Source organism: Rhinolophus sinicus, linkage group LG01, assembly GCF_036562045.2.
Source record: "Rhinolophus sinicus isolate RSC01 linkage group LG01, ASM3656204v1, whole genome shotgun sequence".
Classification (NCBI taxonomy): Eukaryota; Metazoa; Chordata; class Mammalia; order Chiroptera; family Rhinolophidae; genus Rhinolophus; species Rhinolophus sinicus.
Genome location: NC_133751.1, coordinates 207,274,063 through 207,298,505, shown reverse-complemented (window position 1 = coordinate 207,298,505; position 24,443 = coordinate 207,274,063). Strand labels below are relative to the sequence as shown.

Below are 24,443 nucleotides of genomic sequence, written 5' to 3'. Positions count from 1 at the left end.
GATTGACGGCGCTGGGGCCCCGCCATCCCGTCGCTGACGCCACCGCCGGGTGTGGAGCCCGCTGCCGCCGGGTGTGGGGCCCGCCGCTGCTCGCGGGCTGCGCGTCTGCCAACCCCGCCGCCGCCATGGACCTGTTTGGGGACCTGCCGGAGCCTGAGCGCTCGCCGCGTCCGGCTGCAGGTAAGCGGGTGGCCGCGGGGCGGGCGAGGGGAAGGGCGGCGGGCTGACGGCGGCCTGGAGGCCCGCGGCGCCCAGGGCGGGCGGCGGGGAGGAGCGGCAGGGCGAGCGCGGCCTGCGCCGGGCCGGACCCCGGCGTGGGCACCGGGAGCTCTGAGCGCCTCCGCCATTTTCGCTGCGCAGGAAGAAAGGGCTCTCGCTCGGGGCGCGGGGCCGAGGGCAGCGCCCGGCGCCGCGCTCTTTGTGTGCGGCCCACACGTGCCCACCCCGCGGAGCCCCGGGCCGGTCGCCCTCGGAGCCAGCGCCCGGAGTCCCGCCGCCTCCGCGGGCGGGCGGCGTCCGGAGCCGGAGCTGCCCCGCGCGGGCCGCTGCCCCGCAGCTCTCCGGCCTGCGTTTGAAGCGCTTTCCCCTGGAGCAGCGTTATTCCCTGATGCGCACGTTCGGGGTTCTGTTTGGCTTTGTTTTTACCCCGGAGCTTGAAGTAATCAGCAACTTAATCTTCCGTGGTTCCGAAGCCCAGAGAAGAGGATTGGCTCTCTGTGCTTCGGAGGTTTCTGTTAACCGTGGTTTTCTGTTCTGAGCTGGATCCCAGGGTGTCCCCGTCTCCCCGAAGCCCAGAGCGCTGGCCCGGGGCCGCACGGCTGCGCTGCCCGGCCGAGCTCGGCGTGTGAGCTCCTGGGGGCTGGGGCTCGGGCTCCGTCGGCGCCTGTGCGACCAGTGCCCTTTAGTCCTGTGCCGGGTGCATCACAGTCGCTCCAAGTTTAACGTGGCGCGTCCTCCTCATGTTTTCATATACGAGACATTGGGCTACATGCTGTAGTTTAGGGCCTATTTCCAGACCTAACTTGTTGGCGGAAAACTAGAACACTTTAAAAACAAAGTCTGAAAGTCTGCGGTGGGGCCTGGAATCAGTGTTATTAAATCAGTCGTGTTCCCCCCCACCCCCCGCCGCTCAGCAGGGGCCTGGACCCCGCGGTTTGAGAACTGCTGCTGCAGGGAATACGAAGGTGAATAAGATCCAGCCTTTGCTTTCAAAGAGCTTAATTCTGAGTGCAAATGATCAAAATCGAAACTGGCAAAGTTAAGGACAGTGGGAGCTGCTGAGTGCTGGCGGGAGTGATGTTTGTAGTCCATCCAGGGAGTGGGGAAGGAGGAAGGCGGTGGTGTTGGAACTGGTCCTCTGAACATGAGTATGCTTGTGATTTGCAGGGATTCCCGGCGGCCAGGGAACGATGTGCTGACAGGGGAACGTTTAGTTCTCCAGTTTGCCGGAGCAAACAGTGCAGAGGAGCAGTGTGACTTGGGCCCTAAAGAAGGTGTGGGTCTGCCCCCCACGGGGCCTGGATGCTGACTTGTCCTGTGTGAATGGCCTGGCCAGTCTTTCTAGGCCATTCTTCCCACTAATGGCACCGTGCTCCTCCCCACTGACCGTTTTGATGTACTGAAGCGGCTTAACAACTGGCCCTTGAGCTGAGTGTACTCCACTCGGCCATTTGTTTTCTAGATTGTTCTAGTGCGTAAAAACTCTGGTTTTGTGTATGTAGTCTTTGTTGATGGAGTATAATTTCTATCTGAATATGTTTGGGGCAGAGTCTAGATTCGCAGACGTGCCTGGAAGCATATCCTTTGTGTTTTGTTTTGTTTTTAAAACTCCATCATAACTTTTTACCTGAAATCAACATGGGTCTGTTTAGAGGAAGGCATCTTTAAGATGATTTAAAAAAAAACACCTGACAATTCTTTTTCAAAAAAAATTTTTTTAAATTTTCAATTATAGTTGATATACAATATTATAATACTTTCAGGTGCACAACATAATGATTAGACATTTATATAACTGATGAAGTGATCCCCCAGTAAGTCTAGGTCCCACGTGACACCATACATAGTTATTATTGTTGACTATATATATCCTGGTGAAAAACCTGACAACTCTTAAGTCTTACAAGTGGGCAGTTGGAAGCCTGTTCCCAGATACGGGGTGGGGGGCTGCACGGCGTTTAAACACCCCTTCCCTGGAGGGTGGATTAGTGGGGTACTCCCTGCCTGCAGGAAGGGTCGTGGCACTGTGATGGGCCCTGCTTGGCTGAGTGTATTTTTTAAAATAATTTTAAAAACAAAGAAGGCATGTATGTTTGTAGATGACGTGAAGCTGAGAGGGATAACTACTGAAGTGAGTGACAGAATTGGGATCAAAAGTTCTCTTGACAAGTAGTTAAAAACAAGAAGAGATTTAACGGTTAAAAAATTATTTAATAAGAACAGAATCTGATTTTGTGAAAATACTGATTTTTGAAAAGTGAACCGCCATAGTTTTTCAGAAGAGCTATGGTATTGACTGATAAAATTAAAAATGGGAAAAATGAAAGGGAAAATAAGTTGGCTTTCTAAAGTGGATGGAAAGATGAAGCTAAACTGCACCATTTTGAGCCTCACACCTGACGTGCAGGTGCCACAAATTTTTGACTAATGCAGGAATGTGAATAAAATGCACATTTTATTATTAATGCAGGAATAGCGATAAAAGACCTGGTCATTTTCAGAGTCTCCAAGAAGAGTTGTTCGGGACATGAAATTAGAGGTTTCAAATTCGAACTCTGTCCTTACTAACTACCTTCTGTGGCTGCTCCTGTATCTGTGAAGTGGGGGTCTCACCTCCTGTTAACGTGTGGATTAGAGAAAGCACTGTAGAGCTCAGCGTGGGGTGGGGGGCGGCACATGGTCAGTGCCTGGTTGATGTTAGTGCATAACTTTTAGCTTCAACAGCTATTTAAGGGGCGCAGCAGATGCACTCTTCAGTGGGTTTTGTGGGAAACACTTAAGTGTCCAAAGGGAAGATAGGTGAGCCAGCTCAGATCACCAGGTGTATTTTGTTTAGTTCTTTGAATTTTGTTTTAAACATCACATCTTATATTCCTACCTCCAAGCCTTCTAATTTTTTATGGTCTGAAGACAAATGTAGAAAGAATGCATTACAGGCATACGTCGGAGATATTGCGGGTTTGGGTCCAGACCACCGTAATAAAGCAGGAATCTGATAAAGTAACTCGTAATCTTTTTGCTGGTGGAGTGTCTTGCCTTCGGTTGGTTAAAAAAAAAAAACTCAACATCTGTGAAGCACAGTAAAGTGAGGTGTGCCTGTTCATGTTTTCAGAATTTGTGCTAAATTAAGTTTTTTCATTCCAGCACTTACAGATTTGATTGCTGAATCAAGTTTACACACGTGCATGCGTGCGCACACACAGTTGATCCTTGGACAGTGCAGAGGTTAGGGGCGCTGTCTTCCCACACGGTGGAAAATCTGCTGTAACTACATGTGTAACTACAGCGGTGCCCAGCATGCGTGGATTCCCAACTGCAGAGGTGACCTGTTCGAATCAGTTGAAAACTCTCTGTGTAAAAGTGGACCTGCATGGCTCAAACCCAAGTTGTGTGTGTTTGTAGTTTTCCTAAAAGAGGAGGTAACGTTTGTTCACATCAGACAGAAGTGGAACTGCTCAGTTGTATCACTCTCATAAAAGTGCTGACTGGGTGTCTTTAAGATTGACAGCGCTTATTTGGTAATCCAAACAAGTTAAAGGTGTGCTGGTTTAAGGTGGCTTTGCCAGTCGCTAGGTTTCTGTTTTATAGCGTAGTTCTTTCACATACTACGTTGCTACATCAGTACACTTTAAAACTGATGGTCAGCTGTCAAGGACTAAATAAATATTTGCTTGACAGGACATCTTCAAAATATTTCTAAGAAAAATTGGAGATCTAAATATAAAATAAAGGTTATTTTAAGATGTTAGAAAAAACTTGGACTAATTGTAAAACTTCAGAGTTTAGCAAGAACAAACTCAAGTTATAAAAAATTAAAATGGATTTAACTATGTTAAAATTAAAAATTTCTGCAGGACAAAATACCACAAAGGCAAAAGACAATTTGAGAGAAAATATTTGCCATGCATAGCGCTTAAGGTTACTATCTCTAATAAGTGAAAGGCTCATACAGATTAATAAGAAAAAGACAGATAACCCATTAGAAAAATGGTCAAAGGATGTATCCTGACAGGTTATGGAGAAGAAGTGCAAATGACCCATCAATGGAACCAGTCATGAGGAGAGGAGTAGCACGTCACTGGTGTCCCACGCTTTTCACCCGTCAGGTTTCAGAATTGGCAGCATGGTGAGAATGTAGAGAAATGGACATTCTCGTGAAGTGTGTTGGGAGTGGAAGTTACCACGTTTTCGGAACAGCTTTTGGCACCTGTTGAATTTAAACTACTAATACCTTTGACCAGCAGTCTAGCAGATTAAAGATGTGTGTGTAAGGTTGTTTATTGTGGCGTTGTTTGTCATGTAAAAAACTGGAATTGGCCTGCACGCCCATCACTAAGAGAACTGGACAAGTGCTTGGCTCTGCTTCCCATGTGGAATAGTACGCGACTGTTGGAAAGAATAATTAGGCCCCGCAGTGCTGGCTGGGGATGTGCCCTGATGGCCTGCGTGAATAGTGAGACGTGTAGAGGCTTGTGCCCAGCAAACTTCTACCTTTAAAAACCTAAAATGCACGTACAGTGTGTGTGTTGTGTGTTACATGCCATTGAGTAGGCTCTGACTCCTGGTGACCCTACGAATGAGTGACGTCCGCAGTGTCCTGTGCTCAAAATGCAAGTGCATGAGCATAAAGGAAAGTGGGACGCGTACGCTCCACTGTTACTGTGATTGGGAAGTGTGGTGGGAGGCGGGGCCGTTTCCTAATGCTAATACCTCTCTGGAGTTTGGGACACATGTATGGAGTTGAAAAGAAAATTCGGTTATCAAAAACAGTTTAGGCAAAATATTTGATCTTTGTATTGTCCATAGCAACCTTTCGCCAACCTGAATGGAATCGGCCCACGGGCACTGTTCTCAGCATAGTGTGTCACTTTCAGCAGACTTAGCTTCAGAATGTAGGTAACTAAAGTCCTGGGTGACATGAACTGTAATGAAAAATTGTCTTCAGCCTTGTTTCATTATTAGGGTTCTTATATTATGAATTTGGGGGGCCTCTTCCAAAGTTTTGGGTCAAGGTCATACTTTGTGCAATGATAGCAGCCCCAGTACTTTGAATTGCTGTTTAGAATAGGATGTAAGGATCTGGATAATCAGAAGTTCCCCTTAGAGTATCTGTGACCTATGGATTTTTAAAAAAGACCCAGAGGCGAGCTAGCACTGAGTTTGAGCCTTATGTTGAGACAGAAGGTACTCCGGAGATGTTCAGACCTCGAGTTTATCGTCGTGGGGTTGTGCTGGCTTAGTGAGCTGGTCTCCGTGCCGTCCTCCAGTGGCACCTCGTGGGGGTGGGGGGGCTGCAGGGTAGCGCCCTGCCAAGAACTCACTGGGGACCAGGAAGCCAGGGTTTGAATCCCCACTCCTCACTGGCTCTGTCGGGCAGCTGTTTAACTTAAGTGTCTCAGTTTCCTCATCAGTGAGCAACAGTAATAATAATCTACCTCCCAAGGTCAGTATAAGGATTAAATGCATTAAAATTGGGAGAGTACTGGAAGAGAGCCTGGCAGGCAGTGAATGTCAGTGATCATTTTTATTAACAGTTCTCAGTTGTGACAACAAAGGTGTGGTGATCTCATGTGTTTCATTGAAATACCACTCATCGTATTCCAGTGAGGCAAGAGGGGCCATTCCATTCAGCAGGAGGAGGTGAGTGGTTCTCAGAGCATGCTCAGTTGTGGGGAGTATCCTCGACTGAGTTGTAGTTAAAGGAGAGGGGCCAGCCTAGGCTAAAGCCGGGGCTTCTTGTGAGGCATGCGTGCTGCCTGCGTCCAAGAGGACCCCACCCCATTGGACACAGGCAGTGGAGAGACCTGATTTAGAGGGGAGTTCAGTTCAGAAATTAAAATCTGACGAGGCACAGTGGAAGGGTTGCTTGTTCTCCAGGTTGTCCTCCCTGTAATGTCCCCTGTCCCACGATGCCTGGCTCTCTGTCCCCGCTGAAAGCCCAGGCATCTTTGAGTGTCAGGAGAATGGGCTTTCTGTCGGTTACACCCAGTGCAGTGTGGGTTTCCCTTGGAAGCGGCCTGCTAGGATATTTGGGGTTCTTGCAGGAGGATTACTGCAGTGAGGAAATGGTTCTCCTAAGTGCCTTTGAAGGTCCTCCTAATGCTCCTTCTTGAATACTTGCCAGACAGTCCTTATGTCGCTGGTGAGAAAAAGGAAAGTACTGGCAACGGTAATACTTAATTTGTTTAGGGTAATCCTGAGGGAGAAGAATATGATTTAGTGGAGTCGTCATTTCCCATTTGCATTGGGGCTATAAAGCAGAAGAGTTACTTTTTGCTAAATCAGGAATTTATTTGGGTATTAAGGTAGTACTTCTGACCTAAAGACTCCTGAAGACATTTCCTTCCTTGGAGTTTATAAATTTTAATTAAAATTTTTTGTTTTTAAAAGAGTACAGTTGACACCCAGTTTATTCCTACATAGAGGCAAAAGGTGCTATGGATGAATTGGGTTTTAAATGAGTGCATTTCTGTGCTTGAACTCAGAGAAACAAGTGACAGAACAAGGTCTGTTTAGTCGAGTGTTGAGCTTACAGGGTGTGACCTTGTACCTTCAGCATCTTCAGCCCTTTGTGTTGTCGCTCGCCCCACTCCCACCCCCGCCCACGTTCCTGTGTGCCCTCTCCTATGTTTAATAGCTTAAATAGAAATTGGGGGGAAAGCTGGGGAATAAGGGATTGTGGTTAAATGTTACGTGGAGAGGGATAACAGAGTAAAACATTTAAGACAAGTATTTTGTTGTGTAAGCCTTCAGGTTTTTAGATAAAAATTTCTCTGGCATTCTCCTGAGTTGGTCTTGGAGTAGCTCAAATTCCTCGCCATATTTTCTCTGTAGACACTTTCTGAGTCTGACAGTGCTAGGGGCGCCACGTAAGACAGGTTTGCGTCCTTCAGCCTCTCATCTCTGTGCTCGTTGGTTTCCCATTCTACTTGGTGGTTAATTCGGAATGTTACGGAAATGGGATTTTGTATTCTTGCTCTAGAATCGTTTTTTTTCTTCTCAGGATTCACTTTTGAAAGAAACATTTTTGAATGTTTGTTGCTTTCAATACTGAAATTACCAAGAAAAACAATTGTTTTTCTCAAATTACCCAGTGTCCCCTAAAATGCTTGTTGGGTCATCTTTCACTATTATGTTGACTGGAACTGTTGGAAACAAACATCCATATTAAATAGCTGTCAAGAAGATATTTTTAAAAATAAATTTTGTCCAATAGGGAGGAGAAACTGTTGCTGTTTAATAGCAACAGTCTCAGACGTCTCCCCCTTTGAAAGTCCCTGGTGGCCGATGACCACACTCTAAGCATGTGTCCATGTCCTAGGGAAAGAAGCCCAGAAAGGACCTCTGCTCTTTGACGACCTGCCTCCAGCCAGCAGTGCTGACTCAGGTACAGTCTCCAGGCTGTCCCAGGTGTGTGTCAACGTGTCATCCTGGGCTTGTAGTTGTCTCAATCTTTTTCCCTTTCCCCCGTTTTCAACACACAGATGTTTTAGGTGTTGGACTGTCTTAAGTTTTGAATCCATGGCGTCAGGTAAGGCAGAAGATCCACTAGTCGCTAGTCCTGAGAAACTGCGTAAAGATGTTGAGCAGCTTTCTCTGGTTCGTTTGAGGGTTTATTTTACTAGCTGAAATAGGATTTAACTCTGTAAGGCAGGTTTTGTTTCCTTTCATTGATAGGACTTTAAAATAGGTTCAAGGCCTTATTTACTGCAGTCTGAGTTGCCATTGGATTGACACAAGAGTTTTGAGTTTATTTCAATGACCTGCGTAGGTGTCCTGGTGGGATGGATTCTGAAGCTTAGGCCTCATCCAGGTTTTGTGGGTTCACTAAGTGTTCTGCTGTGTTTCAGGGTCAGGGGGACCTTTGCTTTTTGATGATCTCCCACCAGCCAGCAGTGGTGATTCAGGTAAGTGGAAGGGAAAAAAATCCACTGTGCTAATGGAAATACTATGTATTTTACTCTTACGTGGAATTGATTTAAAGTTTGTAACAGGGTTTAGGGTGACGTTAGATCATAGTACAGAGGAGGTTTATTAGAAGTAAATAGGCGCCATCGGGTGGAAGCAGAAAGATTAGATACTTAAACACTGCATCATTTTTGGGTCACTTTTTTTTTTTAACTTCTTGGGGTTCAGCCTCTTACGACTAAGAATTAAGAGTTCAGTAATTTAATTTGAAATTTTTATTAACTTTAAAAAAAAAAAAATCAGTATCGGTCATTCTGGTTTCCTTGTTATGTTCCCAACAGATCCAAATGTATCCGGCAGGTGTCTGAATATATGAAACACAGTTAAAATATTTTCAGTTCCCTGAACCCATAAATACAGATAAACAGGTCTTCTATGTTATGCTACTTACATTAAAAAGAATTTTGACTTAAAAAAATGAAGTCTGAATGACACTGGTTTAGTGACTGGTACAGACCATGTGCAGGAATTTTCCAGACCCTCATTAATTATTTTCCAGTCAATTCATAGGTTCTCAAGATTCTGTTTACTGATGTAATTTTATTTTTGTCAAGCCTATTAACATTGGCTTTACCTGTTCTGTCAATGTTTAACTTCTTTTTATGGCCCAGTTAAGTAGAAGGGAAGGAGCAGATTCCTCTGTGTCGCATGAGGGCTCTAGTATTTCTCTCACTGACAGCTTCTCACGTGGAATTCCGCGCAGTGAGGGGAAGGTACTGCCATCGTGGCTCAGTGGGGTTGCAGGCTGTCTTTTTTCACATGCAGTTGTCAAATAGAACACTTTCTGCTTTTCAGATAGCTTTTTTGTATTGTTAATTCATTACCATAAAATCATTGGAATTAGTCTAGAAAGTATGGCTTGAATTAATATAGTTCCTATATTTAGAAAAAGTATTACAATCATCTTACATACCCATACCAAAAAATTACAGCATTGTCATGCTCACAGTTTAGCCTAAAACCTTCCCAATAAAGATAGGACATTTAGTTATAATGAAAGTTAATGTGTGCAGACAGGGCTCTTAACAGATTTAGTAAAAGTAAGAACGACTCAGCATAGCTATGTCTTAGTTGTCCACAGGGCGAAAGACAATAAACTGGGAACAACTGAGATGCCAACACCACCATTAATGAGTTTGATGTTTTTGGACATAGAATCCAGTCTTGCATGCACTATTTTGGATTTCTTGAGAAGACATGTTCTTCTCAAGGAGGCAAGAACCATTTACAAGAATTGACGACATTCTAGGACATAAAGTGAGTCCCAATAAAGAATCAATTTCACGTACAGACCACATTCTCTGGCTAGTGTGATTCAATTAGACATCAGTAACAAAGCTTTAAAAATTTCTCTGTTTTGCAACTTAAAAGAAAGGAAGATTCTTGTACGTACACATTGGGAAAACAGAAGACAGTAAGTGACAGGAGGCTAGTGGCGAGACCATTGGGAGAGTCTATTGGAAACGTCCCTGACATTTTCTCAGTTAATCTGCCTTGTTACGTGGGGTGGCACGTGTGTTGTATTAATACTGTTGTGTGACATAAGAGTCAACTACTTGCAAAAGGACCGATTATAAAAATGCAGGGACATTTTCCTCCTTTTCCCTCAGTGCTCGGAAATGTCTGGCAAAGAGTAGTTGACTAAATGGTCACATGCCTTTACACCTAAGTGTGGAGAATATCAGGGCCACTTAGGACAGCAGCGGCCGTTTGTTGGCTACTCGATGGCACTGTGGTGCCCATCGATTTCAAAACAACCCTGAGATGACCGTGTTCTCCGAGCTATGGGTAACACACGGGCTGGAAGGTGAAGTAACGCCTTAGGGACACCCCTCCTCGTGAGTGGCAGAACTGGGACTTGAAACTAGACCTTTCTAACCTCGTCCACACTGCAGGGGCCCTGAGCGCTGACTTGGGGTGCACTTTCACCCCTCACAGCTGGGAATGGCCTCAGCAGCCCTGCTGTGCCTCTCGGGATACATAGAGTTCTTAAAGCCCGACATTGACTGCATTTTCAGCCTTTTTTGGCACTTGTAATTTTTAGAACTTGTTCAGGAAGTGCCACTTGGTGGACTTTGGAAACTTCCCTATTTATAAATAAGAGCACGTGGATGTAAAGCTCACACACCTGTGTGTCTTTTGACCAGAGAAGCCTCTCTTGCAAAGCCTCTCAGGTTGGTGTGAGCAGGGCCTGGACCCTGACTCGTGGCCTCCCCTGGGGGTGCCCAGGCGCCCTGCCGTGGAGGCACGACTGCTGTGCCTGCTCAGCCAGGCCGCACTGGAATGTCCTTTTGTTTTCAAGGGCTGGGACGGCCCCAGTCTGCCTGGGGGTCTTTGTGTAACAGTCTACAGCTGTGTTTCTGTCTGGCTTTCACTTTATTTCCAGGTTCTCTTGACACCTCCATGTCCACAATGGTGAAGAATGAAGGGAAAGGAGCAAAGAGAAAAACCTCTGAAGAAGAGAAGAATGGCAGCGAAGAGCTTGTGGAAAAGAAAGTTTGTAAAGGTTTTAGACAGTTTGAAAACAAATGTATTAGACTTGGTATTTTAAAACCACCCAGAGCAAAACCAAGCTCAGCTTTCTGATAGGCCTTCCTTTTTGTGTCTGTATTTGAGAAGTGGGGAGGGCTCCCTTTCTGCAGACAGGTTTCTGTGTTTAGCTGTGCTTCCTCTCTGCTTTGCGTGGGCATCTTGGACCCTCACCCCACCTTTATCACACGGGAAGCCTCCATTTGTTCTGGGGGTTCAGAAGCACCCCTCTTACGGAGGCCGCCTGTTGCCCGCCCGTTTCTCTCCGAGTCCCTGTCTTGTCCCAGCCTGATGATCAGCCCTTAGGGTCAGTGGTGAGCTCAGTGGGCGGCTTCCCGGGAGAGCCCGGCACTGGGAAGGCCATCGGAGTTGGTCGGCAGCTTTGTGACTTGTCATAGTGGGGAAGAAATGAAAAGCATCGAGGAGAAATCGCTGTGGGTGTTCGGGCACTGCACCCGACCCCTTTGTCCTTCGAAGCCATAGAGCGCCCAAGGACGTGTATGAAAGGCCCTTCTTCTCAACTCTGCTGGCCGCAGCTGAGCACGTCACCCCCAGCCTACACTGCTCCGTGCCTGCCAGCAGCAGCCTTTGAGAAGCTCCTTTGTTCCTAACATGGCCCCAGGGGTCAGAAAGTGACCAGGAGCTCGCCCAGCCTGGCCCTTAAACATAAATAGGTTTCTGTGCCCACGGGGACTCCTGTCTCCTTTTCTTCCTCAGTTGTTCAAATTCTTCACTAGCCTCAAGCATGAAATGCATATTTTGTGATGCCCAACAGGGCTCTTGGGATAAACTCTAGTTACTTGCATGTCTCTGAGGTAGAAATTTTCCTGTCTCATAAAATTACTGACAAGACTAGATTTGCACATGATTCCTTCCCCGTTCCAATTCCACTTCTGGGGTGACAGCACGCCCTGTTCTGGTGCTCTCGTTTGTTGCCTTCTTAAACAAGCTGTCCTTCCTGTACGAACTGCTGCCCACTATTCAGCCTTGCAGAGATGGGCCCCACTCAACAGTGGTCTGATTGGGGTTCCAGACTTGCTGTGGGGAGATGCCCTGTGGGGTGTAGCTGTGTGTTTGCTCTGTTAGGACCCTGCTGCGTTCAACCGCCAGAGGTCGCTCTCCTTTGCTCTGGGACTAGGGCTTCCAGAGGGAAGGGCACAGTTTTGTATTGGCTCTGTTCTCTTTTCCTCAGCCTCTTCAGTGATCTTTGGCTTGAAAGGCTACGTGGCCGAGCGGAAAGGCGAGCGGGAGGAGATGCAGGACGCCCATGTGATCCTGAACGACATCACCGAGGAGTGCAGTCCGCCATCGTCCCTCATGTGAGTTCCACGCTCCAGCAAGCCTGGCTGCAGACACGTGTCGGGACCAAAGTCTGACGGGTGTGGGGCTGTGTCCAGTTTGTACGTGTTAGGACTGGCATGTATCACTCGAGCTGCTTGCTCCAAGCTTAGTACTTCTCAGTTGGGAGTGAATCTGCCCCCTCCCCCGACATTTCTGGTTGTCACGATGGAAGGGCGCTGCTGGCATGTGGTGGGGGAGGCCAGGGAGGCTGCCACACCCCACAGCTAACGCGAAGAATTGTCCAGCCCCGAATGTCAGCTGCGCTGAGGTTGAGAAGGCCTGCTCCGTGGGCACTGGCTCCCCACAGTGGGCCTTTGGGGTGTATTACTCCTCACTAGTGTCTGAAGAGCTGGCAGGGACCATTCTGGGCCTGTGACCCAGAAGATAGAGGTGCCAGCCACTGAGTCCAGCAGTGAGTGGCGATCCAGAGAGCAGTACAGGGAGTGAGGGCACGGAAATGGCATCAACGAGAAGAAAAAGGGGGAGAATTTCCTACATCTGTGCAAACTGAAATGAAGCCTTCCGGCTGGGTCTTAGGCGTGGAGAGAAAGCAGCCGGAAGGTAGGACACGGAGGCGGCCATTGCCATGCGTTGTGTTCACACGTCTGGTAATGTGTGTGTTGGTAACACATGCCGCCTCATTGCCAGAGTCACACAGTCGCTGCGTTCCATGCGGTTGGTCATTACCACACAGTGCGCTGGAGCCGTTGGTGCCAGTGGCTTTGTCCAGTGGCTGAGGCTTGAGGAGGAGGTGACTGCCCACGTGCACCCATTGGTTGCCAACGTCAGGAGGGTGCAGTGGGGTCGCCCTGCTGCAGGGCGCCAGGGACAGATCCTTTGGGGTGGACTTAACTGGGAGCACTGAACCCACCTGGCAGAGAGCGTGCTGTCAGCTCACAGTTCTGACGTCCGCACCACGTGACGTTTCTTTTCTGAAGCTCATGATGTCCCAAACTGAAAAGCAATTCAAAAAATGTTAGGAAAAAGAGCAGCTCTGCAGAATAAAGGTCGTTTCTCCCAGGCATTTTGTTTTGTTTTCTTGAAGCAGTTTATTACTTACTGCTATTTATGTCATGTATGTGAGTTTTCGGGCAAAACTTGGAATGGAATGGGAATAAACGTGGGAAGACAGTCTTTAAGAATGGACACCCGTCAGGGTTTGAGGAACCGTTCTGGAACTACCCCCGTTCTTACAGATATTCTGACTGTCTGGGATCAGTAATTGTTTACCTGTGTCTAGTGTTTAAAACTAAATCGGTTTAAATAGGAAAAAGTTCTGAATTTTAGTTTCATCTTCAGTGAGAAATTAGAGTAAATAGATCTTGATTTTTGAAACAAGTCTGAGTGATTAACTTTTCATTTGAAAGTACCATGAAAGTCACTTAAATGTTTCTCTCAATGTTACCTACCACCTTTTTTTCCATTCGTAACAGTGTGACTGGTGTCTTACCGCGGGACTTGCTGTGTCTTGTTGATAAGATTTGAAAGCTTTAACGGAAAGGAGCGATGTTTGCTGTGAGCATCCCATTGACTCTGATTTCATTCTTCTAGTACTCGCGTTTCGTATTTTGCTGTTTTTGATGGACACGGAGGAATCCGAGCCTCAAAATTTGCTGCGCAGAATTTGCATCAGAACTTAATCAGGAAATTTCCTAAAGGTGAGGCTGAGAACTGAATCGGCTTGTGTTCATTCAATGTTTGCTGTTTGTGTGAGTCGGTGAGGAAGGTCATTTTGGCTTTAGCAGAGAATCGCTGGTGACAGGGATTCAGAGGAGTGGGCCCCGAGGGAAGCAGGTGTAGCGGCCGTGCACGTGTACCCTGTAGCACTTCTCGTGTCTGAGTGATGGGTAGCTCTCAGGAAGGGTCTGGGCGCAAGTGCGTGTCTGGTCTTTACATTTGGGCAACCACTATACCCAGTGCAAGTGGCACTGTGTCCTAGGCGAGGACATAGGTGGCCTGTGGTCCTAGTGAACATAGTGACAGTGGGAGGAGGGAACCTCCCCTCCTGGGCGTTTGTTTCCTGTTCCTCTGTAACAGGAGATGTCATCAGTGTGGAGAAAACCGTGAAGAGATGCCTTTTGGACACTTTCAAGCACACTGATGAAGAGTTCCTTAAACAAGCTTCCAGCCAGTGAGTACAGCCGCGGGAAGATGTGAGTGCAGTGTGTGTGTTTCCTACACGTGCTTCAGGCCTTCTGATTTGGTTTCCTACTCATGCTCACTGCGAAGTACTTAGCTCCAAGTAAGCTCTTGTACCGCTGCCTGAGTCTGAAGCGGAACGAAAGCAGGTGTCAAGGAAGTTGGCCCTTGTTAAAGTATAAGACACGTGCCCGTTCAGCCCTGGAAAGTAGCCTCAGTGCCGGCGTGGTGGTGCTGATTGTGTCTCTCATGTCTCTCCCCGTAGGAAGCCTGCCTGGAAAGATGGGTCCACTGCCACGTGTGTCCTGGCTGTAGACAACATTCTTTATATTGCCAACCTCGGAGATAGTCGGGTATGTGGCCCCAGAGCCACCCACTGAGATACCAGCATGTCGTGCGGGGAAGTCCGTGGCAAGCGCTTGCTCAGTAGTATAAAATGACGGTGGCGGGTTGGAACCGCCACCCCTTTCAGACTGAAACCTGCTCTTTTGTCTTCGTTTGCTTTGCTTTCTCTTGTGTGTGCATTACCTGGGTGGTACTGTGTGTGCAGGTAACTGAAATATGCTTGAACTGCCGCTCTCTGACCTCGGGCAGCATGAACGAAAAGTATTTCCGAATCCCTGCCTCTCAGAATCATGTGATTTCAGATGAAGTCAGAAGCTGTAGCCAGCACAGTGCTTGGGTGTGGGCCGTTCATGTACTGAGCCCAGGCGACGTGGCTGAAGGAGAAAACCCAATCGTTTCCCACTAGTGACAGCCTGGTCGCAGTCACTGTGGTGGGAAATGACCCTCACAAGGCTGGCTTCAGCCCCTCCCCCTGTATCAGTGCCATGGCCGCTTTCCGGGCAGCCTTGTGTCCCTTCAGTGGCCACGGTGATGAGGTGACCCTCCCTGCTCTTGGGCAGCAGCTTTAGACCGGGAGACAGCTGTCCCCTCAGCTCTCATGGCCTTTTCTGTGTATTTACAGAGGAAATGAACACTGGGGACGCAGCGGTGAGTGTCACAGGTGACAGTCCCCGCCTGATAGGGTTGATATTCTGGTGGTTGTCCCGTAGGCTGTCTCTAGTACGGATGAGTTTAGACCGAATAACTTGAAAAACAGCATGAGTAAAATTGGGCAAACAAAAGGACTTGCAGTCAGTCGGGCTCAGATTTGAGCCCTGGCGCTGTATGCCATCAGGCGTGATGCTTACCCTCTGGGCCTCGGCTTCCTCTGTCAGCTGCGGGTTTAGCCAGACGTTACTGCACGGTAACCGTGGTGGGGACACACGGGGACGCGCTTGTCAGCATGCCAAACTCGGCCTCATCTTAGGCTTATTGAGTGGGGACTTGGCCCCAGGGACTTTGATAGTCGTTAGGTGGCTCCCTTTCATGTCACCATGAGAAGACATGGCCATGGGAGGCTGAGCCCGGCTGTGGTCATCCAGCAGCGTGTACCCGAGCTGAGACCCTCACTGGGGCCTCTCCCCGACTGGTGTCTTTGTGACACTTGGCTGCGACTTTGAACTCGAGTTTGTCCGCGGGAGTCTGAGTCTGAAATTCTTTGTCACCCCTTCCCTTGGACTGCTAACCCAGGGCGCTTGTTCCCCGAATTTCACCATGTTGTAATGTCCATCTCCCCAGGCAATCCTGTGTCGTTACAATGAGGAGAGTCAAAAACACGCAGCCTTAAGCCTCAGTAAGGAGCATAATCCAACCCAGTACGAAGAACGAATGAGAATACAGAAGGCTGGAGGGAACGTCAGGTAACCAACCGGGCGCTGCCGGGACCCGGGGAGGCGGGCTGTCCACTGTGAAAGCGGAGGGCAGCCCTCTGAGGGTAGCACTTTCCAGGTGCAGCCGTGAGTGCAGTGAAACTGAGGTCTGGCCCAGTGAAGTAGGTGAATGGAGCTTGTAGGATTTCACGTATGTCTTGTGGGAGCGAACAGTGTGGACATGAAACATGCCTCCCTCAATTTGCGGAAGGAGGAGACTGGCCTCAGATAGCAGTTCATCATGTGCAACATTTCTGTGTGCCTAGGAGCTATCATAAATACTAGCATTTGTCCCACCGAGGAAGCTAGTTTTCGGCGAATTCTCCGGAGAGAACATCTAAAGTGGTTCAGACGGTAAATGTTTGTTGGCTGACCCTGTCTGGGCTCCCGGGGGAGTAGTCCTCTGGCACGGGGGCCGCTGGGGCCTGGCTCCGCCTGCGGCACTTCCATCGGCCTCAGTGTTTGAGGACTGTGTGCCTGTCCTGAGCCATCGCTTGCCCTGTGTCCACAGTAGGAAAGGAGAGTCACTTCTCCACTGTAGGGTCCCACCCCAGGGACATGGCATTGTGGGTGTGACCAGAAGTGTGTTCTGGTTCATTGTAGTTTGTTGGAGATGAGAGAGAAGTGAGGTTGCAGTCACTTGTCCTTGGATGTGTTGTGTGTCTAGGGAGGTGACGCCCCAGGCCGAACCCACAGCGGTGCGGGACAGCCTGACAGGAGGCAGAACTGGCCCGTTTCCTCAGACTGCTGGGTCAGGGAAGGTGACTTGAGTGGGGGTTGCCACCACGTATGTGAGCACCGAGGGGCTCGCAGGCCTGGTGTCAGACCCTGGCCGGTGCCGTGGACCCGATTTCCCCCCCGTGACTGCTGTGGAAGGCAGTGCACTGTCAGCGTGGGAACCGTGTTACTGTCGGCATCACCTTCTCTGCCACCCTTACAACTTTGCCTGAACTCCCGGGAAAGACTTTGGACATGGATGGTGCTGGGGCTGAACAATCAGCTAGGTTGCCGTTTCTTCCTGCTTCCTAGTGCCCACTTAGGAAGGGCCGTGCTCAGATGCCTTAGGGACCTTTTGACAATTGGGCCCACGGGGAAGCCCTCACTGCGAAGAAGCGGGGCGGGAAGCTCAGACGTCCTGACCTCGCACTGCGGCCTGGCCAGGCTGCGGCCCCGTCGGCTCCGGCCGAAGGGCGCTGCTTCTCTTCCCCCACCCCTCCCACTTTTCCTAGGAGCCTTTTCTAATGTGCAGAATGAGGGCATTTTTTACAATGAAGGCAAACATTTCAGTATCTTCCTCCTGGATTCAGTAGTTAACGTGGTGCTGTTTTTGCTTTGCGTGTGGGGGTGTGTGTGTATGGCTGAACTATCTAAAGTGTGTGTATGGCTGAACTAACTATTAGTTGCAGATGTAACACCTCAGAAAGTAATTCCTTGCGTTGCATTAGGTTGTCTGGCATCCTGTCTGTGTTCATGTTTCCCTGTTGTCGTCCCCAGAGTGTGTGTGTTGGAAGCCAGGCTCCAGCCACGTCCGTGTTTCCCGTGGACTCATCTTTGAGTGTAGAATGGTCTACACCTCCCTCGGCTTGGGCGGTGCAGTAGTGAGGCCAGCAGCCTGCCCGGCTCACCACCTTGAGTGTCCCTGCCAGCGTTGTCATGGTGTCACTGAATTTGTTCGCATGCAGTTCCTATGCCCCGGAAGTTAGGTCTAAAGGTTTCTTTAGATAGCTTCAGGGAAACGTTTTTAGCAGAAAGGTTTGCTGAGGGATATTCTATACTTGTAGTCCCTTACGTCAGTAGGTCAGGTCACGTTAGGTGATGCTGAGTCTCAGCCCTGGGTTGCCGTGGTAACTAACATAGAGTCCCGGAGTGAAAGGACAGATTCCGTGTCAGCAGGTGGCCTGGGGAGGTACTTTGGCGCCCTGTCAGCTTTTCGCCTGATGGTGTCAACCCCGCTTAGTGATTTTTGCCTGAATCAGTATGTCACAGGAAGTCTGACTTTCTGCTTCTGGGACTCCTGCCGCAGGTCTGAGCAGGCATTGTGTGTACAGAGAAAGGCTGGCCTTGCTCGTATGGGAGTGAGCTGGTGTCTTCGCAGAAAGCAGGGTAACGGGCAGTTCTTTCCTTACCAGTCTGCAGCATCAGGTAGCCAGCCGTCTGCCGTGGGGGAAATCCGCGTTCGTTCCCGTCCTCTGCTTCTCCCTCTCCGTGCCCCGCCGCCCACCCTGCCGTGCCCATGCCCTGGGAGTCACTGCCGCTGGGCTTTCTGCACACTGTGCGAGCCTAGGCCGAGCAGTACCCCTGCGCGGCCAGGGACGGGAGCGACTTCCAGACTCCAGGGCCTCAGGCAGCTGCAGTCATTTGAAACCCAGCTCCATGTGCTGGGGGCGCTGCTTTCAGCTGCGGGCTCACTACTCTAAGCCTGGTCCAGGCCAGAGCTGGGAAAGGGAGCTTCGAGCGCTCTTTCTTACTCATTTAATAGTTGTCATGCAGGGAGGCCTGTGGGGTCTCTGGTCCCGCTCCCCATACAAGAACGCAGGATATGGTGAGGCCAAAAAGGAACACCCACGGAGCCATAGGTAGGGGAGTCATACCACTATATTCTCTCTGGCGGCACTATACTCTCACTGGAGGCTGGATCCACACTGTCCGCAAACCGCCATCCACGCTTGCCAGCCCAGCTGCCATCTTCTTGCTAGCCCCATTCTTCTCTCTTTTTCCCTCTCTCTCTCTGCTAGTGTAGCCACAGCAGTTATATTAGTGGCCAATGGCTCACTGGCTACAGCTGACGGCCAACTAGCCACAGCTGATGGCCATGCAATCACAGTTGATGGCCATTTACTACCTGAGCCAGCACCTGTCTATGTGAGGCCGAGAGCCTGGAAACTACTTTCTGGGGCTCTGCCCCCACAATAGTTCAGGCCTTTCTCTTCATTTCTTGGTCTCAGTAGTTGTAGCTCTTTTCTTTTCTGCTGAAAATCTTGATTCCTAATAACAGTATATTTATTTGCAGAGTTGCTTTAAAATCATAGACTTGGCATTATCACTGTTGATGAAGTTTGAGTTCCTTTAGTTCTCTTGTCCTTACACTGGTCGTCACGAAGGACGTGCAGGGTGCTGTGTGCAAACGTGGAACAATTACTTTCACTGCCTGTGTTACCACCTGGGTTGTTACGATCATTGGTTTTCATTAGTTTTAGATTTTTAGGGCTTTTTCCCCTTGATTATAAGTCATTTACATGGTGAAATTGGAACCCGTGTGCACTGTTGGTGGGCATGTAAAATGGTGCAACTGCTGTGGAAAACAGTGGCAGTTCCTCCAAAATCAAATACAAAATTACCATGTGCTCCTGCTTCTGGGTACAGAGAATGGAAGGCCAGGATTGCAGAGGTGCGGCACACGCGTGTTCACGGCGGCACTGACCGGCCAGAGGAGCGGGCAGCGCGAGTGCCGTCCCTCAGTGGTCCATCCACAGAGTTCTGCTCCGCCTCAGGAAGGAAGGGATTCTGTCACGCCACACCGCGCATGAAGCGTGACACCCTCTCAGTGAGATAAGACGGCCACAAAAGGACACACACCGGGATCCACTCATACCAGGGCCGTAGCGTGGCCAGTTCATCGCAGAGGCAGTGGAGTGGGGGCTGTCAGGAGGGGGTGAGTGTTTAGTGGATGGCGGTCACGGTCGCGGAGTGAGCGTACCTAGTGCTGCTGTCCTGGACATTTAAAATAGTTAAAATGGTAAATGTTATGTTATGTATACTTTTACCACAGTTTGAAAAATGAAAACCCACGTTTACATGGTTAAATAGCTGAATAAAATAAAAAGGCATATGTAGAGATACCATGTTTCCATCTCTGTCCCCTTCACCATTTCCTGATTCTTTCTAGTGCTTCTTACCAAATAAGCAAATCGGTGTGCTTATTCTTACTTAGCCTGCTCTCCTACACCGAAGGCAGACTACTGTATGCAGCAATGCCTCAGCTTTCTCCTGTGAGTTCCTCTGAGCAGGTGAAGACAGTTTCAGTTTTATTTTACAAGGAAGGCAGCTGAGCAGGTGAGGCCAGCTTACACATGTAGCGCTGAGTTTTACATGGGCAGTGCTATGTGTCTGGGACCTGGACAAGTTCAGGCTCTGGTGTGGAAAAGGAACCGTTCTGGATGGCACCTTGAGTCTTCTCTGTAGCACCCAGTATCCGGAGATCCTGGACTTGGGTGTCTGCCGTCTAACACCTCCCAGGCTTAGCTTTGTAAACAGGTCATGACAGAGCATGCCCCTGCTTTTGCTCACGTGCTGGAGGAGCTGAAGTCAGAGCAGCCAGCTCGGCCATCTCAGCGTCTCTCGCTCTGATTGTGAAGTAAGAACTAACAGAAAGTGCCAGCGGAAATAGTGAAGATAGGGCACTCTGTTGAATGGCCTGCCCACCAATAGGAAAGGGTTCTCTGGTTGATGGGCAGGTGGAGAGGGGGTGGGAACTAAAGCAGTGTGAAGCCAGCCTTGCACATGCTAAAGGACAGGTGGTCCCCAGGCTTGCTGGGTTGGGATTTACAGCGCCTCCCTCATCAGCACGGTGGTCTTGGGGGGACTTTGAGGGTACCAAAGGAGAATGAATTCTCAGCAGGTTGTTGGGGCACAGCCTGCTGCAAAACTTGTAGTGTCCAGAGTGGTGTGGCTTCAGGAGGCTGGCTGTGTATGGAGTACGTGGTAGAGTCCCATTGAGGAGGGTGACGCAGGCTGGAAGCCTAGAGCCCACGCACCCGCTGTGGCTGTTTCCTGCGCGGCCTGGGCAGGAGCGTCCTCTTGAACTTGAACTGCACACGAAGGGCCGTGGGTGGCTTTGTGCTCCACAGATGTGCGGTCTTCGAGTTGGCGCTCTGATCGGCCTTCGCTGAGCTGGCTGGCGTTTGCACACGCACGTCCTGTGCAGGCTATTGTACTAGGAGCAGGCAGAGTGCCAGGCCAGTTTGCTGTGTCGTTTTCTGAAATCTGAGTGACTGCCTGGGTCCATGATTCTGTCCGTTGTTGCTGTGTCCTGTCACTAGTTGTTGAGTGAGTGCGAGATTTCCACAGTGTGGGACTTTGCTCAGTAAACACGAGTGAAAATGGCAGCTCCTGGGGGGGGGGTGTATACGTGGAATTGTTCCACGTTTCCTGTCCTCAGCTGTGCTGTACCCAGAGTTGCTGGTAGTGTGGGCCTTCTGGGCCTTGTCACTGCACTGTCTCCATAACACAGGGTGCATTTATGACACACCAGGTACCTGGTCACTGGAGATGCACTTTGTTGGTTTCTCCTGGTACTTGTTCTTTGAGCTGCTTCCTAAATGGTGCTCATAGGGCAGAGCCCCACACCCCCTCCGGTGTTCAGCTCTGCTCCTGTGTGCGCCTCGGCCACTCGCTGTTCATTCTAACAGTTGCACTGGAGAGGAGTGCTCGGCTTTTCACAGATGCCAGCACACATCTTCATCGCTCATTCCTCAGCTGTTCCATCAGGAGGGTCACTGTGGGCACAGTGCAGGGCCAGAGGAATTCTGGTGCCCAGGCCCAGGCAAGGAACTTCCGCTGCGGGCGGGCACTGTGCCGCAGCATCTCCAGAGCTGCTTGCGCCATCCTTTGGGAGCCCCAAGTGGCGCTAAACCTCCAGGCGCAGCTTTGGTGTCACACCTTGTCCAGTGTGGCTTCTTCATCGGTTGTACAGACGAGGGTCTGAGGGCCTGGGAGGTGGCATCTGCCGAGGTTGCTCGATGAGAAAGCCCCCTCTGAATAGTTCTCGGGGGCGACGAGCCACAGTGTTTCCCTGCTGATAGAACTGTCTCACCGCGTTCCATTTACAGGCCACCCCCCATCTCTGTACCCCACCTAAAAACAGAACGGGCAAAAGTGTCATGCTGTGCAGACTGCTACCGATGGTATTTAATGACATCTTACCCGTGACCGCTGGAGAGAAGAGGTGCTTAGGACCTGGCAGTGGTCACTTCCTGGTATCTTCCCAGTCGAATTAGATTGAAATGCGAAATAGCCCTCTGTTCCCCGTTCTTAACCTGGCTGCCTGCGCAAGTCGCCAGAGGAGCTTTGAGCTAAAAAACACACAACAGAAAACAAAGCAGGCCCCCAGCCAGTGTGCTTCCAGGCAAGTCCATCTGGACGGTGGGCAAATCTACAGGTTAGGCCTGTGCCGCCTCCTAAGCGGCCTCCAGACGAGGCGCTGTTCCCGCGTGTGTGCTGCTGGGCCAGGGGCCGGGGGTGTTCATGTTCATGACCTAGACCAGGAGGGCTGAGCGCCCTTTTCTGTGTGTGGTCGGTCAGGGCTGTCAGTGCTGCTCAGTAATGCAAGTTCTGCGGCTGCGCGTCTCTGTTCAGCTCAGGTGGTAAGGACTGTGGCCCCAGGACAGGCAGGCCAACAGAGTCTGAATGTGTCCCCTCATTTCAGGGATGGGCGTGTCCTGGGTGTCCTGGAGGTGTCCCGCTCCATTGGGGACGGGCAGTACAAGCGCTGTGGGGTCACATCCGTGCCAGACATCAGACGCTGCCAGCTGACCCCCAATGACAGGTAAAGGTGCCCACCAGAGGCACGGGTGTGCACACTGTGGTCGTGTCCCTCTCCTCACTCTGTCAGCTCGTGGAAGGAGCCGTGTCTCAGGTACTGTGCCAGGCCCTGGGGGTGCTGAGAGAGAGAAGATGGTTCTGCTCCGGTGGGCTCCACAGGCTGGCAGGGAGCACACGAGCGAATGGCTGCCTCCAGTCCATTGTGTCTCGGGGGGGCTGCCTCGTCTCACCCTGCCCAGCCTCTCCCCGTTCTCCACGCCTGCCCTCACCGTGCCTCCTCCTCGCCAACCCGAGGGCCTTGGGACATGTTTCCCCCAGACCCGGCCCCTGTCGTTTGTGCTGCGCGAGCTCCGTCCACTCTGGGTTGTAGTCATGGGTTTGAGCGATCAGTTGCTCAGGGTCTGTCACCTCACTGGAGGGGGCAGGAGCCTCCTCGGACTCGTGCCTGCTGGTCCCAAGCAGACAACGTGCTCGGTAAATACTTAGTGACTAATGTCCCGTCCAAAGAGGAAAGCTGAGACCTGGGTGTCACAGTGAGAAAAGAAAGGTGATGAAGCCGAGGGCAGTATTCCCAGCAGAGCGGGGACCTTCTCGTCTGCGCCACACTGTTCCGAAGACTCCTTGGCATGTGCGGAGGGCGGGCTTTTCAGACAGAGAGTGGACAGATATCCTCCCGGGGCTTCCCACTCACGTCACACGTGGCCTTCGTGTGGGGGGCGAGTGTTCAGGGACATCCCATGTAGGTCTGCATCCCCAGCTTTGTGTCTTTGGGAAATGTCCCACGGCACGTGGTGACGGAAATTCAGTGTATAGTACTTACCATAATACCTCATGTTTTCATTCGGTGCCTTCCTGGTTTCTCTAAGAGCATCACCTCATGTTTGAATTAATCCGTTCTTATATTGGCGAGCAGAAGGGAGGCCCAGTTTTCATGCATAATACCCACCTACCGTTGTTCTTAAGTAGTTTTAATCTTGGTCTCGTAGAAGTTAAATTGGTTTTTAAAATTCTTAGCCTTTGAGTAACTGGACAAGTGTTTATTTTACCTCTCATATAAAGTTGACCGTTAAAACCCATTTATATTTCCTGTAGGTTTATTTTGCTGGCCTGTGACGGCCTCTTCAAGGTCTTCACCCCAGAAGAAGCTGTGAACTTCATCTTGTCCTGCCTTGAGGTAAGATTGTCCCAGCTGCACCTTAGGTTTTAGGGAAGTCCTGAGACACCCCGTCCTTCCCCGTTGCTGGCGGGCAGCCCTGTGTGGTATCAGCAGCAGCTCTGCCCGCCCGCCTGCCCTGATGGACACGGGAGCACGTCTTCCTCGTGGGGATGCTGTGTCAGGAGGGTGACCGGCGCAGGGCCCCCCACTCACCAGCCTGCCTGTCCGGCAGGATGAGAAGATCCAGAGCCGGGAAGGGAAGCCCGCCATCGATGTGCGCTACGAAGCGGCCTGCAACAGGCTGGCCAGCAAGGCGGTGCAGCGGGGCTCGGCCGACAACGTCACGGTCATGGTGGTGCGGATTGGGCTGTGAGGGCGCCCGGCCCAGCACGCACGGCGGTGCTGGCGACTGCAGGCGTTGATTTGTGTGTGCGCATTGTGTTCCGTGTACTCCCGTGGGACTCCTGTGCTTGTAAATAAAGGTTCCTTTTTTTTCTAGTCTTTTGAGTTACTACATTTTGAGCAACTCTAGATTGACCCTTTGGAGGTTCTGTTTGGTTTTGAATATGCTCTGGGTCTTCGTGTTAAAACCATTGCAGGCACCTTGGAGGATCAGCTTGTAATAATGAAGCACAACTGCTTGTTGGGCACTGTTTCGTACGGGGCGTGATCAGAAACTGCCGTGAATGTTTAAATTAAAAAAAAATGATTACAGTAAAAGACACGTTGCCATTAATCCCCCTCAAAACACTCCCCCTCGCTTCGAACACACTTATCCCATCATTCTGGCCACTTTC

At 50.2% G+C, this 24,443-nt stretch overlaps 1 protein-coding gene across 5 annotated transcripts; it reads left to right on the top strand.

Moving 5' to 3' along the window:
* The first annotated feature begins 18 nt into the window (after positions 1-18).
* ILKAP (ILK associated serine/threonine phosphatase) lies at positions 19-24,144 on the top strand. Of its 5 annotated transcripts, XM_074315905.1 has the most exons (13): positions 47-180; positions 7,541-7,606; positions 8,070-8,126; positions 9,259-9,444; positions 10,574-10,693; positions 11,909-12,035; positions 13,609-13,715; positions 14,095-14,188; positions 14,462-14,549; positions 15,820-15,941; positions 22,375-22,494; positions 23,583-23,664; positions 23,879-24,144. In XM_074315905.1, exons 5-13 carry the CDS (start codon positions 10,591-10,593, stop codon positions 24,017-24,019), a joined length of 984 nt encoding a protein of 327 aa, XP_074172006.1. In that variant the 5' UTR covers positions 47-180; positions 7,541-7,606; positions 8,070-8,126; positions 9,259-9,444; positions 10,574-10,590; the 3' UTR covers positions 24,020-24,144. The 5 variants fall into 5 exon arrangements, with proteins under 5 accessions (XP_074171997.1, XP_019596474.2, XP_074172006.1 ...); XM_019740915.2 differs by lacking the exon at positions 9,259-9,444 and having other exon boundaries at positions 22-180; XM_019740916.2 differs by lacking the exon at positions 9,259-9,444 and having other exon boundaries at positions 52-180; positions 7,541-7,629.
* The last annotated feature ends 299 nt before the right edge of the window (positions 24,145-24,443 follow it).